The sequence below is a fragment of the Myotis brandtii genome, unplaced genomic scaffold, assembly GCF_000412655.1.
Source record: "Myotis brandtii unplaced genomic scaffold, ASM41265v1 scaffold79, whole genome shotgun sequence".
Lineage (NCBI taxonomy): Eukaryota > Metazoa > Chordata > Mammalia > Chiroptera > Vespertilionidae > Myotis > Myotis brandtii.
In genome coordinates this window covers 1,521,791-1,535,958 of record NW_005371173.1, presented here as the reverse complement: position 1 = coordinate 1,535,958, position 14,168 = coordinate 1,521,791, and the positions used below count along the sequence as shown (strand labels likewise).

Sequence of the window (14,168 nt, the reverse complement as noted above, 5' to 3'; positions counted from 1 at the left end):
CTGGGTTTGATTCTGGTCAAGAGAACATGCCTGGGTTGTGAGCTAGATCCCCAGTAGGGGGGCATGCAGGAGGCAGCCGATCAATGATTCTTATCATTGACTAGAGGCCTGGTGCATGAAATTTGTGCACGGGGGTGGGGTGGGGTGTGAGGTCCCTCAGCCTGGCCTGCACCCTCTCCAATCCAGGACCCTCAGGGGATGTCCAACTGCCGGTTTAGGCCCAATCCCGGGGATCGGGCCTAAACCGGCAGTCGGACATCCCTCTCACAGTCCAGGACCACTGGCTCCTAACTGCTCACCTGCCTGCCTGCCTGGTTGCCCCTAACCACTCTCCCCTGCCGGCCTGGTCGCCCCTAACCACCTCTGCCTTGGCCCCCGCCACCGAGGCTTTGTCCAGAAGATGTCTGGTCTAATTAGCATATTACCCTTTTATTTTTTATTTTATTTTTTGTATTTGTATTATATGCTGTATTCTTACTACAAAGTAAGCTAAAAAAAATGGTAAGAAAATCATAAGGAAGAGAAAAGACATCTACAGTATTTATTGAACAAAATCCCATATAAGTTGACCCGCGGAGTTCAACCCCATGTTATTCAAGGGCTAATGGTACTTTGAAAACCCACTGTCCTGTGTGGTGGTTACACTTTGGAGTGAGGAGGCAAGAGGCATATTATCCTTTTATTAGTAAAGATGTTTTTTTTCCTCTCTCTCTCTCTCTCCCCCCCCTCCCTTTCTATCTGAAATCAATAAAAATATATTACAATTTATTTCCAACCTCCAAGTAATTTTGTTGAAATATACTGCTTTCCTGTATACTAGATTCCCTTCTGACTAACCACAGCCCCCTCACCATCCCTTGCCCCCCTATCTGAGGACCATTCTTACTAGTTCCAGCAAAAATAATGATAATCTGGATTTTATTCCTCTCTTCTTCATAGTCCTGTTGCAATCTGGACAGATTACTGTTTTGGCTTGCTCCTTTTTTTCTAAATTGCTTTAACTACATCTCCAGATAATTTAAAATTGCTTGTCAATTTCTACAAAATATCCTACTGGGATTTTGTTTGGGGTTATGTTGATTCTATAGATCAATTGGATAAAATTGATATCTCAACAATATTGAGTCTTCCTATTCATGAGCATAGTATCTTTCTTCAATTATTTAGATACTAGAGTCCCAGTGCACGATATTTGTGCACGGGGGTGAGGGGGTCCCTCAGCCCGGCCTGTGCACTCTTGCAGTCCAGGACCCCAAGGGGTCCTTAGTGCTGCTGCAGAGGCAGGAGAGGCTCCCACCATTGCCGCTACACTCGCCAGCCGTGAGCCTGGCTTCTGGCTGAGCAGCGCTCCCCGTGTGGTAGCGCACTGACCACCAGGGGGCAGCTCCTGCATTGAACGTTTGCCCCCTGGTGGTCAATGTGTGTCATAGCGACTGGTCGTTCTGCAGTTTGGTCGACTTGCATATTAGGGTTTTGTTATATAAGATTTTCTAATTTATCTATTTTCTAATTTTAGAGTTTCGAGTACATAGCTTTTGGATCTGTTTTGTTAAATTTATCCCTAAGTATTTATTTTATGGTTATTTGGATGCTGTTATAAATGGTATTTTAAAAAATATTATTTTTTTGTGTGATCTTTTTCTCCAGTTTTTTTCTTACTGGTATATAGACATATAATTGAGTTGTATATATATTCTGGGACCTTAGTAAATTCAGTTATTAGTTCTAGTAGTTTTATTTTTAGAGATTCTTTTGGATTTTATATTTAAAACAATCATGACATCTGAGAACAAAGCAGTTTATTTCTTCCTTTTCTTTATGCCTCTTATTTCTTTTTTTTGCCTTATTTCACTGGCTAGGATCTCTACTACCATCCTGAACAGAAGTTGTGAGTGTGGGCATTCTCTTTGTCTTTTGCTCTTGGTATTTTAATTATGATGTGTCTTGGTGTGGTCCTCTTTGGATTCCTTTTGTTTGGGGTTCTCTGCGCTATCTGGACTTGGAAGTCTATTTCTTTCAGCAGGTAGGGGACGTTTTCTGTCATTATTTCTTCAAATATGTTTTCATTCTTTTTTTTTTATTGATTAAGATATTACATATGTGTCCTTATCCCCACGTTACCCTCTACCCCTCCCCCCCACTCATGCCCTCACTCCCCCGTTGTCCGTGTCCATTGGTTAGACCTATATGCTTGCATGTAAGTCCTTTGGTTGATCTTTCCCCCTTAACCCTGCCCTCCCCTACCTTCCCTCCAAGGCCCGACAGTCCAATCAATGCCTCTCCATCTCTGGATCAGTCCTTGTTCATCAGTTTATGATGTTCATTATATTCCACAAATGAGTGAGATCATGTGGTATTTATCCTTCTCTGACTGGCTTATTTCACTTAGCATAATGCTCTCTAGTTCCATCCATGGTGTGGCAAATGGTAAGAGTTCCTTTTTCTTCTTCCTCTTCTTAAAGGATACCTTTCAGCATTTCATATAATACTGGTTTGGTGGTGATGAACTCCTTTAGCTTTTTCTTATCTGTGAAGCTCTTTATCTGGCCTTCACTTCTGAATGATAGCTTTGCTGGATAAAGTATTCTTGGTTGTAGGTTCTTGGTATTCATCACTTTGAATATTTCTTGCCACTCCCTTCTGGCCTGCAAAGTTTCTGTTGAGAAATCAGCTGACAGTCGTATGGGTACTCCCTTGTAGGTAACTGATTTTCTTTCTCTTGCTGCTTTTAAGATTCTCTCTTTGTCTTTTGCTCTTGGCATTTTAATTATGATGTGTCTTGGTGTGGTCCTCTTTGGATTCCTTTTGTTTGGGGTTCTCTGCGCTTCTTGGACCTGTAAGTCCATTTCTTTCGAGTGTGGGCATTCTTACCCTATTCTGATTTTTAGGGATAAAGCATTTAACCTTTCTCTATAAAGATGATGTAAGCCAAGCATGTTAAACTTGCAGCCCGCGGGCCACATGCCTCGTTTATTTGGCCTGTGTTAGCGTTTGAGTTTGACATACCTGATGTAAGCTAAAGATTTTTCATAGAGCTGATTTTTAAAAAAAAAAAAATCTTTATTGTTCAGATTATTACAGTTGTTCCTCTTTTTCCCCCCATAGCTCCCCTCCACCCAGTTCCCACCCGACCCTCTGCCCTTACCCCCACCCCCGGCCAATGTCCTCATCCATAGGTGTACAATTTTTGTCAGTCTCATAGAGCTGCTTTATCAGGTCCAGGAAGTTCCTTTTATGAATGGGTGTTAAATCTTCCCCGTTATTTAAAGGTATGGGCTCTGGAACCGAACTGCTGCTTACAGGCTTTATGACAAAGGGCAGATTACTCAACCTTCCTTTACCACTTTGTAAAATGTGGATAATAATAATAATGTTCTGCTAATTCCTATGAGGATTTAATTAAATGAGTATACACACATACACACAGACACATAAAAGTAGCCTAGATACAATAGGTACTATATAAATGTTAGCTAGCATTCTTTTAGTTTAGCCCCTTATTTTGCTGTATTACTGGATTTTGCTGAGGGAAGTATATATAGGAGATAACATTTTAGAGAACTTAAATTTCCAAAAAGCCTTCATTCTACTCTCATACTGCATTGGTATTTGGCTGAGTTCTGAATTCTAGGTTGGAATTTATTTTCCTTCAGAATTTTGCAGGCTCTTAATTTCTTCTGTTTTTTACAGTTGCTGGATTTCTGATGTTTTACTAATTCTTGATCTATTGTAAATGGCTGAATTTCCTCTTAGAAGCTTTTAGGATATTCTCTTTATCTTTCTAGTCTTATAATGCATATTAATGTGTCTTGGTGGTTTTTTCTTTTCTCATTCATTTTGCTGGGCACCTGGTGAATCCTTTTAATTTGGAAACTCAGGTTCTCTGAAATTTTCTTGTATTATTTGCTACTTTTCCACCCTTCGTTTTCACTATTCATTTTTTTTTCTAGGATTTCTTTTATCTGGGTGTTGAGTCCCCAAATTGATTCTCTAATATTCTTATCACTTCCTGCCTATTTTTCAATACCTTCATCTTTCTACTTTCCATGAAGTTACCCTTAATTTTACTGGAATTTAAAATTTCTGCTGTCCAATTTTAAATTTCTAATGGGCTTTTTTTTCTGTTCCTTAATGTTTCTTTTCATAGCACCTTTTTCTTGCCTCATGGATTTGATCTGGTAGCATTTCCTCTGATCTTTCTGAAGATATGATGTTGTTGTTGTTGTTGTTTTAAGATTTTTTCCAGCTCCTTTCATTGTCTCAGTGTCTTTTCTTCTGGTCTGATAATTCAGTTACCACTTTACATCTACTTTTTGACTTCCATTAAAACATTTCTTTTTATTTTCTCTTCTATTTCTTTGTTTTTGTATATTGTGGATGATGCCTTAAAATAACACATTGTAATTTTCAGAGGAATCCAAGGCAAAAACATTCTTCCAATCCTCTTTTTTTTGATACAAAATTCCCCTGGATTTAAAGACATACTTATTTTAAAGTTACATTCAGATTACTGTATTATTTTTGGTTCTTTTTTTTTTATATTTTATTGATTTTTTGCAGAGAGGAAGGGAGAGGGATAGAGAGTTAGAAACATCGATGAGAGAGAAACATCGATCAGCTGCCTCCTGCACACTCCCCACTGGGGATGTGCCTGCAACCAAGGTACATGCCATTGACCGGAATCGAACCTGGGACCCTTGAGTCCACAGGCTGATGCTCTATCCACTGAGCCAAACCGGTTAGGGCTATTTTTGGTTCTTAAAGTGTGAACTGTCCCATTTGTTATGTCAGCTGACTATTGATTGTAGTGGTTGTTAGTTCTCTGTAAAAATTGATTGTGAACTCATCTATTGGAAAGTTTTGTTTTCATGGGAGTCTTGCATGTGTCCTGGATTATGAAGGGGCAGTGTCCTGATGGCCTTGCTGGGCCCTATTGAGTCACAAGGTTCAGAGCATTTTTTGTTTTTGTTGTTATTTATTGGTCCTAGGTTTCCACACCATTCTAAAGGGCAGATTTGGGTCCTCACCATTTGCTACTTGGGCTTGGGATTTTGAACAGTTGCTAAAGTGGCCTTCTTTCTCCTCTTTCCTCTATGGTCTAGGACACTTTGGGGTCATGTCTCAAAGGTTAAAGGTGTTTTTCTACCCCCCAATCAAGGGTAGGCCAGCTCTTTCCTGGTTCCTGACTTTTTGCAGGAAATCTAATTCCAGTTCTCTGCTGTGCAAGGGATCTGTGAACCCATTTCCATTCTAGACCAGTTCTAGTGTCTTTCTGAGTTTCTGGGGCTTCAACAACTACTCCCTGATAAGTCAATACATTTTTTTCTTTTTAAAAATATTTATTATTGTTTCTTTTAATTGGTCAACTTGTTTTTATTTTATCTTTCTTTCTTTTTTTAAAAAATATATTTTATTGATTTTTTACAGAGAGGAAGGGAGAGGGATAGAGAGTTAGAAACATCAATGAGAGAGAAACATTGATCAGCTGCCTCTTGCACACTCCCTACTGGGGATGTGCCCGCAACCAAGGTACATGCCCTTGACCGGAATTGAACCTGGGACCCTTGAGTCCGCAGGCCGATGCTCTATCTACTGAGCCAAACCAGTTAAGGCTCTTTCTTTCTTATCTAAAATTTTACATGTCTCCTTTCCCCCCACCCCCATTTGACCTCCCCACCACAAGCCATTCCCACCCCAGGGCAAGCCCCCACTGCCCCAGTGTCTGTGTCCATTGGTTATGCTAATATGCACGCATACAAGTCCATTCGTTGTTCTCTAAACAGCCTTCCCCAGACATTTGTCTCTGGATCTGTTCTTGTTCATCAAATTATGTTGATCATTACTGGAAGGTGGGAGTCCTGCCATGGCCTTTTAGATCCTGCCATAGAAGTCAGGCCTTGGCTCCTCCGGCCATGCCTCCCGCGGCTGCTTTTCCCGCCTCCGCCAGCGCAGAGCTGCAACGGGGTGACAGTTGAGGATGGCCGGAGTGGAGGGTCTCGACGGACGGCAGTTGGAGCTGGAGCCCGTGGTGTCTCTGGTTGACGTCCTGGAGGAGGACGAGGAGTTGGAGAAGGAGGCGTGCGCCGTCCTGGGTGGCAGCGACTCCGAGAAGTGCTCCTACTTGCAGGGCTCCGTAAAGAGACAAGCACCATATGCCTGTGGTACCTGCACCCCCAAGGGAGAAAAACCAGCAGGAATTTGCCTAGCTTGCAGTTATGAGTCATGGAAGTCATAAACTATTTGAGCTATATACAAAAAGAAATTTTCATTGTGATTGTGGAAACAGCAAGTTTAAAAATTTGGAATGCAAATTATTTCCTGACAAAGCAAAGATAAATTCTGGCAATAAGTATAATGACAACTTTTTTGGATTGTATTGCATTTGTAAGAGACCTTATCCTGATCCTGATGATGAGATTCCAGATGAGATGATCCAGTGCGTAGTCTGGGAAGACTGGTTCCATGGTAGGCATCTCGGTGCCATGCCCCCCGAGAGTGGGGATTTCCAGGAGATGGTGTGCCAGGCCTGTATGAAGCGCTGCTCTTTCTTGTGGGCTTACGCTGCACAATTGGCAGTAGCCAAAGTATCTGCTGAGGATGATGGGTTGGTGCTGAATGTCGATGGAATAGGTGATGAGGAAGTTACCAAACCTGAAAATGGAGATCATCATGATAGTCCCCTCAAAGAGGATGTTCCAGAACATGCAAAGGATGCTGTCAAGGCAGTTAAAGCAGAGCAGACTAATGAACCATGTGCCAGCTCTAGTTCTGAGTCTGATCTCCAGACAGTGTTTAAGAATCAACATCTCAATACAGAATCACAGACTGGCTGCAAACTTCAGGAGCTTAAAGCTAAGCATTTTATAAAGAAAGACACTGCCACCTTTTGGCCCCTGAACTGGTGTAGCAAGTTATGTACCTGCAAAGACTGTATGAAAATGTATGGCGATCTAGATGTCCTGTTCCTGACAGATGAATATGACACAGTTCTGGCTTATGAAAACAAGGACAAGGTTGACCAGGCGGCTGGCAGGACAGATCCTTTAATGGACACCCTTAGCAGCATGAACAGAGTCCAGCAAGTGGAACTCATTTGTGAATATAATGACTTGAAGACTGAACTTAAAGACTATCTGAAGAGATTTGCTGATGAAGGCACGGTTGTAAAGAGAGAGGACATCCAGCAGTTCTTTGAAGAGTTTCAGTCCAAAAAGAGAAGAAGGGTGGATGGGATGCAGTATTATTGCAGCTAGACTGGAGTACGGCGCCTTTTCAGCCAGGCGTCTTCTCAGCCAGGCGGTGGAAATGCCACTTAATGATCCAGGAATAAAAGAGGCATATTTCACATTTGTTCCTCTTCCATCCTCTCTTTGAAGAGGCCTCCTCTGATCTTAAGCTTCCTTCACTCTCCTTAACTGCAGTAGCCACAGTGTTTATGCTGATTTCACAACCAGCATTCTTTCTGACTCAGCTAAAAGCAACTCATTCCACAGACTTCAGCCCCCACCACACCCCCAGTCTATCCAGGGTTATTTGCTTATAAGTTTTAAGAAGTTTGATTTGGTTTTGAGAGAGTAAACTAGTTTCTTTTCTAATTTTTTTGGTCTTTAACTCCGGAATGTGTCTACTCTGCCACAGAGCTGTTGTCTTCCAGGACCTGCTTTGGGGGCATCTTCCTGCAGCTAGAACCTCTCTAGGTCCCCTCACCCCTGTGATTGTGGTGCCTTGGGTCAAAGCTTCCTCAAGCCTGGTCTGCTTCTTCTCCCACATCCCTCCTTTCTGAGATTTGGTCACGGCTTACAGGGGATCTCACAACTTGTTTCCTCTGGGCCCAACCTCTGGAGTGGCCAGGATTGATGGTTTTGTGGCTTGTTATAGGCAGGGAGATTGGCTGATGGCAGGATTGAGGAAGCCAACCTTTGATAGGAATTTTACTAATAAATTTAAAGTGAAAATGTCATTCACAATTCTGCTGGCACGAGCATGTTAGAATTTCAGAACTGTGGTGCTCACAGGGCTTCCTGGAGAAAACATGCCATACAGTAGTCCCTCTCCTGCTGCCTAGAAACCAGACCGGGCACTACCCTGTGACATCTCGGTGGTTTACAAAGTCCTCTGGATTTCTTTATATTATCAGGGATATTCGTAAGCATATATTAAAAACAAACCTATTTTGATATTGTTCTGTTATGAAAATGTTATTAGAACCCTAATAAATTATTTCCCCCCTTAACTTGTGCTGAAGGAAAAGATACTGGCTTAAGCTTACTTGTGAGCAGGGCAGAGAGAGCCCTTTTGTGGGAGAGGCAGACTCCCTAGGCTGCGCGAATGATGAGCTTTATGTGTGTAAGCGTTAATGCCCACAACTGGTTCCCTAATGACTAAGATCTTTTGAAGAACCTCAAGGAATGCTGTATAAAACCCGTATTGGAAGGGAGGTCCTTTCAGTTGGTTTGAAATCTCTTTAAAGCCCTTCAGTCTATGGGGAAAACACCCTTTGATAAATGGAGTTGCTCCCCCTGGAGCAGGGCTGGGCAACGTCTGGCCTGGGTCATATAAGGCCCATGGAAATCATTGGGTCTGGCCCTGCCAAGGCATTAGGGGTAAGCTAATTAAATGTTTGACCGACTACACCAGGCTAATTTTTAAGTTGATAATTTTGTATGGCCTGTGAATAATGTTATAAATACCCAAATGGCCCTTGGCAGAAAAAAGGTTCCCCACCCCTGCTCTGGAGGAACAAAGTCTGTCCTGACAATAGATGACAAACTTTGAGTTATGTGACTACAAGCATTTGAGGCTTTGGGGCCACAAGTGTTTATTAATATCCCTTTGTGTGTTCAGCAGCCATGTAGACGAGTGTCCACTGATCCCTGGATGCGGTGAATGAGAACTACAGAAAGTCAAGGCCTCAAAGAAATGATCCATCCCATGTTTCTCTGCATCACACCCAATTACAGATCCTCATGAAGAGTGGTGTGGAGCTGGAGGTCTTATGGCCACGGAGATGCTGTGTGCCCGGGGCTGGCCTTGTAGAAAAGGGTGAAAGGCTAGGTTGGAAAGCTCAGAGTGTCTTTGAGTTTGTTTACAACCCCAGCTAGGAAACTCTTCCAAGTCAGGATTTCTGCGCCCCCTCTGCAAGGTTGCACAAGTAGTGGACCATTGTGGCCTGCAAGTTTATATCTTCTCAAATGTGTAACTAACAGAATGTTCCTCCTTCTGACAGGTCAAGACCAGGTCTGAGGTGACGCATTACATTGCAACACAGTACAAATCCCCCAGTGCTGAAGGGCTTGTCAGCCCTTTATGACAAAGGGCAGATAGTACCTATCTCTGAAAGGTACTGTTCCTCCTTTTACACTAACCAGAACACCTCCTTTTGTACCTGTTGTTCATAGCTAGTTTTCTTGACTGCATTGGACTGTCTCTTCTCGGGGAGACGGATTTTGGCCAACATATGGCAGTTAATGCATGTTTTATGCAAAAGACTATGATATTGTTGCTTTGAAGGAATTCCGGCATTGTATGTCCATTTTTGTAGAATTGTTACTGGACTTATAACTACATACCAAACTCCAGTCAGGTTTCTGTAAGATTAAATAAAACCAATTCAAAAAAAAAAAGAAAGAAGTCAGGCCTTGGAGGGAGTTCCGAGTCCCACTGTGGAAATAGGGGTCCTGCCATGAAGGTCAGGGCCCCGAGGTAAGGTCTGCTCCTGGGATGGAGGTCTAGGCCCAGGAGCAGGGTCTGGATCCCGGGTAGGGGTGTAGGCCCCAGCATGGAGGTCTGTGCCCCATGATAGATTTTCAGGACCCAGGATTGAGGTCAGGGTCCCAAATGTGGTCAAGGTCCCGGATGGAGGTCCTAATCCCGCCATGGAAATAGGGTTCCTGCCATGAAGTTCTCGGCCCCGAATTAAGGTCTGATCCTGGGATGGAGGTCTGGGCCCCAGGATCGGGGTCTGGATCCCGGGTAGGGGTGTAGGCCCCATCATGGAGGTCTGGGCCACGGGATAGATGTCCCGGGCCCAGGTTTGAGGTCAGGGCCCCGGATGTAGGTGAAGTCCCCCGGATGGAGGTCCGAGTCCCGCCATGGAAATAGGGGTCCTTCCATGAATGTCTGGGCCCTGAAGTAAGGTCTAATTCTGGAATTGTTTTCTGGCCCTGGGATGGGGGTCTGTGCCCCGGGATAGAGGTCTGGGCCCCATGATAGAGATCCAGGCTCCAGGATTGAGGTCAGGGAACTGGATGGAGGTCAAGGCCCCAGGTGGACATCAGGGCCCCAATGGAGGTCAGAGTCCCGCCATGGAAAAGGGTCCTGCCATGAAGTTCTGGGCCCCGAATTAAGGTCTGATCCTGGGATGGAGGTTAGGGCCCCAGGATTGGGGTCTGGATCCCGGGTAGGGGTGTAGGCCCCAGCATGGAGGTCTGGGCCCCGTGATAGATTTTCAAGCCCCAGGGTTGAGGTTTGGCCCCGGATGTTGGTCAAGGCCCCGGATCGAGGTCCGAGTCCTGCCATGGAAATAGTGGTTCTACCAGGAAGGTCTGGGCTCCGAAATAAGGTCTGATCATGGGATGGAGGTCTGGGCTCCGGCATGGTAGTCTGGGCCCCAGGATGGTCATTTGGGCCCTGGGATACAGGTCTGTGCCCTGGGATTGACATCGGGGCCCTGGGATGGGTGTGTGGGTCCCAGATATAGGTCTGGATTCAGAATGGTGTCTGGAACCCAGATGTACAAGGTATATCCCACATGTGAGTGAGATCATGTGATATTTATATTTCTCTGAGTGGCTTATTTCGCTTAGCATAATGCTCTCCATTTCCATCTATGCTGTTGCAAATGGTAAAAGGTCCTACTTTTTTTTATCGCGGGATAGCATTCCATTGTGGAGATGTACCACAGTTTTTTAACCCACCCATCTGCTGATGGGCACTTAGGTTGTTTCCAAATCTTAGCTATTGTAAAATGTGCTGCTATGAACATAGGGGTGCATATATTCTTTCTGATTAGTGTTTCTGGTTTCTTGGGATATAGTCCTAGAAGTGGGATTACTGGGTCAAATTTGAGTGCCATTTTTAACTTTTTGAGGAAACTCCACACTGTTTTCCACAGTGGTTGCCCCAGTCTGCATTCCCACCAGCAGTGCACGAGGGTTCCTTTTCCTCCACATCCTCGCCAGCACTTATTTGTTGATTTGTTGATGATAGCCATTCTGGCAGGTGTGAGATGGTATCTTGTTGTTGTTTTGATTTGCATCTCTCAGATGATTAGTGTAAGTCAATACATTTCTAAGTTTACTTTTCATTTCTGGCCCTTAGAAATCTCGCTCTCTCTTTTCTCTTTCTCTCTTTGCTTTTTGTGTCAGATATTTATATATTAAAAATATAGGTTATCTAGCATTTCTGTGTAGTTTGTGTGTGTGTGTGTGTTGTTGCTTCCCATGCTTCCTGAGTCCACCATCATGACATGATGTCAGTAAAAATTCAAATAGCACATAAAATCAAAACAATTTCTCTTCCTGTTCTTTATATTTCCTTTTCTTAAAGCTAAGCACTGTTAAAACTTTCTGCCAGTGAGTTTTATTTATTTATTTTTTTAAATATATTTTTATTGATTTTCAAAGAGAAAGGGAAAGGGAAGGAAAGAGATAGACACATCAATGATGAGAGAGAATCATTGATTGGCTGCCTTCTGCATGCCCCTTACTAGGGATCAAGCCCGCAAACCCAGGCATGTGAGCTTGACCAGAATTGAACCCAGGACTCTTCAGTCTGCAGGCCAACACTTTATCCACTGAGCCAAATCAGCTAGGGCTGCCAGTGAATTTTTTTTTTTTTTTGCCAGTGAATTTTAAATGTCAGTCTGGAGGGCACATTGACCAGATTTCTAGTTAACTCACAGTGTGTATGTCTATGTTGCATACACATCTGTGCATATACGTTGTGTTGGAAGTGAGTGACCTCACGTTATCTCAGAATTAGCACCCCCTTATTCTTTTAAATTAAATTTACAGGGGCAAAAACATTCTACACGTTTTAGTGTACAATTCTATAATACATCATCTATATATTGCACAGTGTGCTCACCACCCAAAGTCTAGTCTTCCTGTGTCACCATCTATTTGACTTCCTTTACTCTCTTCATTTCCTGCAACCCCCTTTCCCTCTGGTAATCTTTATACTGTTAGAAACTCCTTGTTTTAACCAGGTCCATATCAGTGGGTTGGGAGAAGCAAGATAAAGAAGGTGAGTGGGAAGGTGCTTCTGAAGAAATCCAGTCACTTCCGGCATGGGAAGAAATCATATTGCCCAACAGAAACCTATGAGGCCACATCCGTACCTCTCTTGGTTCCTAAATTGTAAACAACAGCGCTGTCTTCCTGAAAAAGCTGGCTTTGCTCCAACTTTGAAAATAAGTGTTAAGGATGGAGGGGAACTAAGCAAGTAGGGCCTAAGGGCCATGCAGTGCCCCGCTGCCCACTCTGCCAGCATTCTTGTACACTCCATTAGCTGGGATCCTGATGATACTTAGTGGGTATTGTGTCCTGTCCACATTCCCCAAGGCATTATAGAAAACACTAGAGGCCTGGTGCATGAAATTTATGCACGGGTAGTGTCCCTAAGCCTGGCTGGTGATCAGGGATGATCTGTGGGGTGACCGGTGGGACAATCGGGGGGGCCCCGCTGGCACCTGCCTTGGCTGGCCTGGCGCTGCCCTCTTGCCAGCCCTGCCAACTGGTGGGGCGATCAGGGGGGGGGGCAGTGCCGGCCTGCTCACCAGCTGGCCCCACCCCTGATCATCCTGCCGCTGCCAGTAGCCTCCCTCTGCGGGGCAAAGCCCCCTGATCGCCCTGCTGCTTCTGGTTGCCTCCCTCTGTGGGGCAACCGGTGGGGCAATTGGCGGGGGGGGGGGCCCTCTGGCACCTCCCTTGGCTGGCCTGGGGCCTGCGGGCTGGGGGCAACTCCTGCGTTAAGCGTCTGCTCTCTGGTGGTCAGTGCATGTCATAGTGACTAGTTGTTCCACTGATTGTTCCGCTGTTTGGCCAATATGCATATTAGGCTTTTATTATATAGGATATGTTAATAAGAATCAAATAACTAGTTAACTGATTATGTATCAAATGCCTGCTATGTATCCAACTTGTGCTAGTCCCTTAAAACAAGAGCAGGTATTATAGAAACAAAATTTAGGAGACAAAGGAAATTAGTGAATGGTTGATATGTGAGGAGTTCATGAAATTTCCTGTAGCATCAGGGTGACTGGTACAAAGAGATCTATCTGGGGGTCCTAGTGCACCACAAGCTGAATCTGAAGATTTGGAAAAATGATTCTAATTAAGTAAAAGAGAAAGAAAGGAAAGACTTAGTAGCTATGTGACCTTAAATATTCACTTCAACTTTTTGAACCTCAGTTTCCTCTTCCATAAAATGAGGTTTCATTAGGTAAGCTCCAGTTCTAAAAAAAAGATGCTCTAAATCCAAGAATCTACTGAGAAGTACAGAGAGGGCTATGGCTCTGTATGAATTTAATATGAAATTCTATTTTTGCTCAGATTATGATTATTAGTAATTAGGTGCTCCAAAGGAGGCCACTTCTTAGTGTGTGCCTTCCAGATGGCTACTGACTGCATCTAACATGAGGAGTTCCTGAGAGGTATCTCAAAGATGAATAAGCTCTAGAGATCTGCTTAACAATATAGTGCCTGTAATTAAGAACACGGCATTGTGCACTTAAAAATTTGTGAAGAGGGTAGATCTCATGGTAAGTGTTCTTATAACAAAAAGCAAAACCCAAAAACCCTACAAAAACACAAGGGACACAAGGAAATGTTTGGAGGTGATAGATACGGTTATTATCTAGATTACTGTGATGGTATCATGGGTGCATTCATATGTCCAAACTCATCAGATTTGATACATTAAACACCTACAGTTACACCTCAATAAATCTGTTAAAAATGTAAAATAAACACACAAACAAAACCTCTGTATGATTGTATGGCTTCTTGGCATTAAAATCTCTTGCACAAAGCTGTTCTCATGCCAATGTTCACCACTAAACCAGCTCCAAATGTTTACCTGCTTTGTGTGATGGGTGGGAATGCACGAATAAATGAAGGAGTAAAATTATTTTTTGTTAATCCTCACCTGAGGATATTTTTCCCTTT

The 14,168-nt window shown here is 43.6% G+C and overlaps 1 protein-coding gene across 1 annotated transcript; it reads left to right on the top strand.

Moving 5' to 3' along the window:
• Positions 1-5,909: 5,909 nt before the first annotated feature.
• Positions 5,910-7,345, top strand: LOC102247044 (putative E3 ubiquitin-protein ligase UBR7). The gene is given in 2 exon segments (XM_014531158.1): positions 5,910-6,219; positions 6,221-7,345. Coding segments are annotated over 2 exon segments (1,275 nt in total). The 5' UTR covers positions 5,910-5,977; the 3' UTR covers positions 7,254-7,345.
• Positions 7,346-14,168: the final 6,823 nt, after the last annotated feature.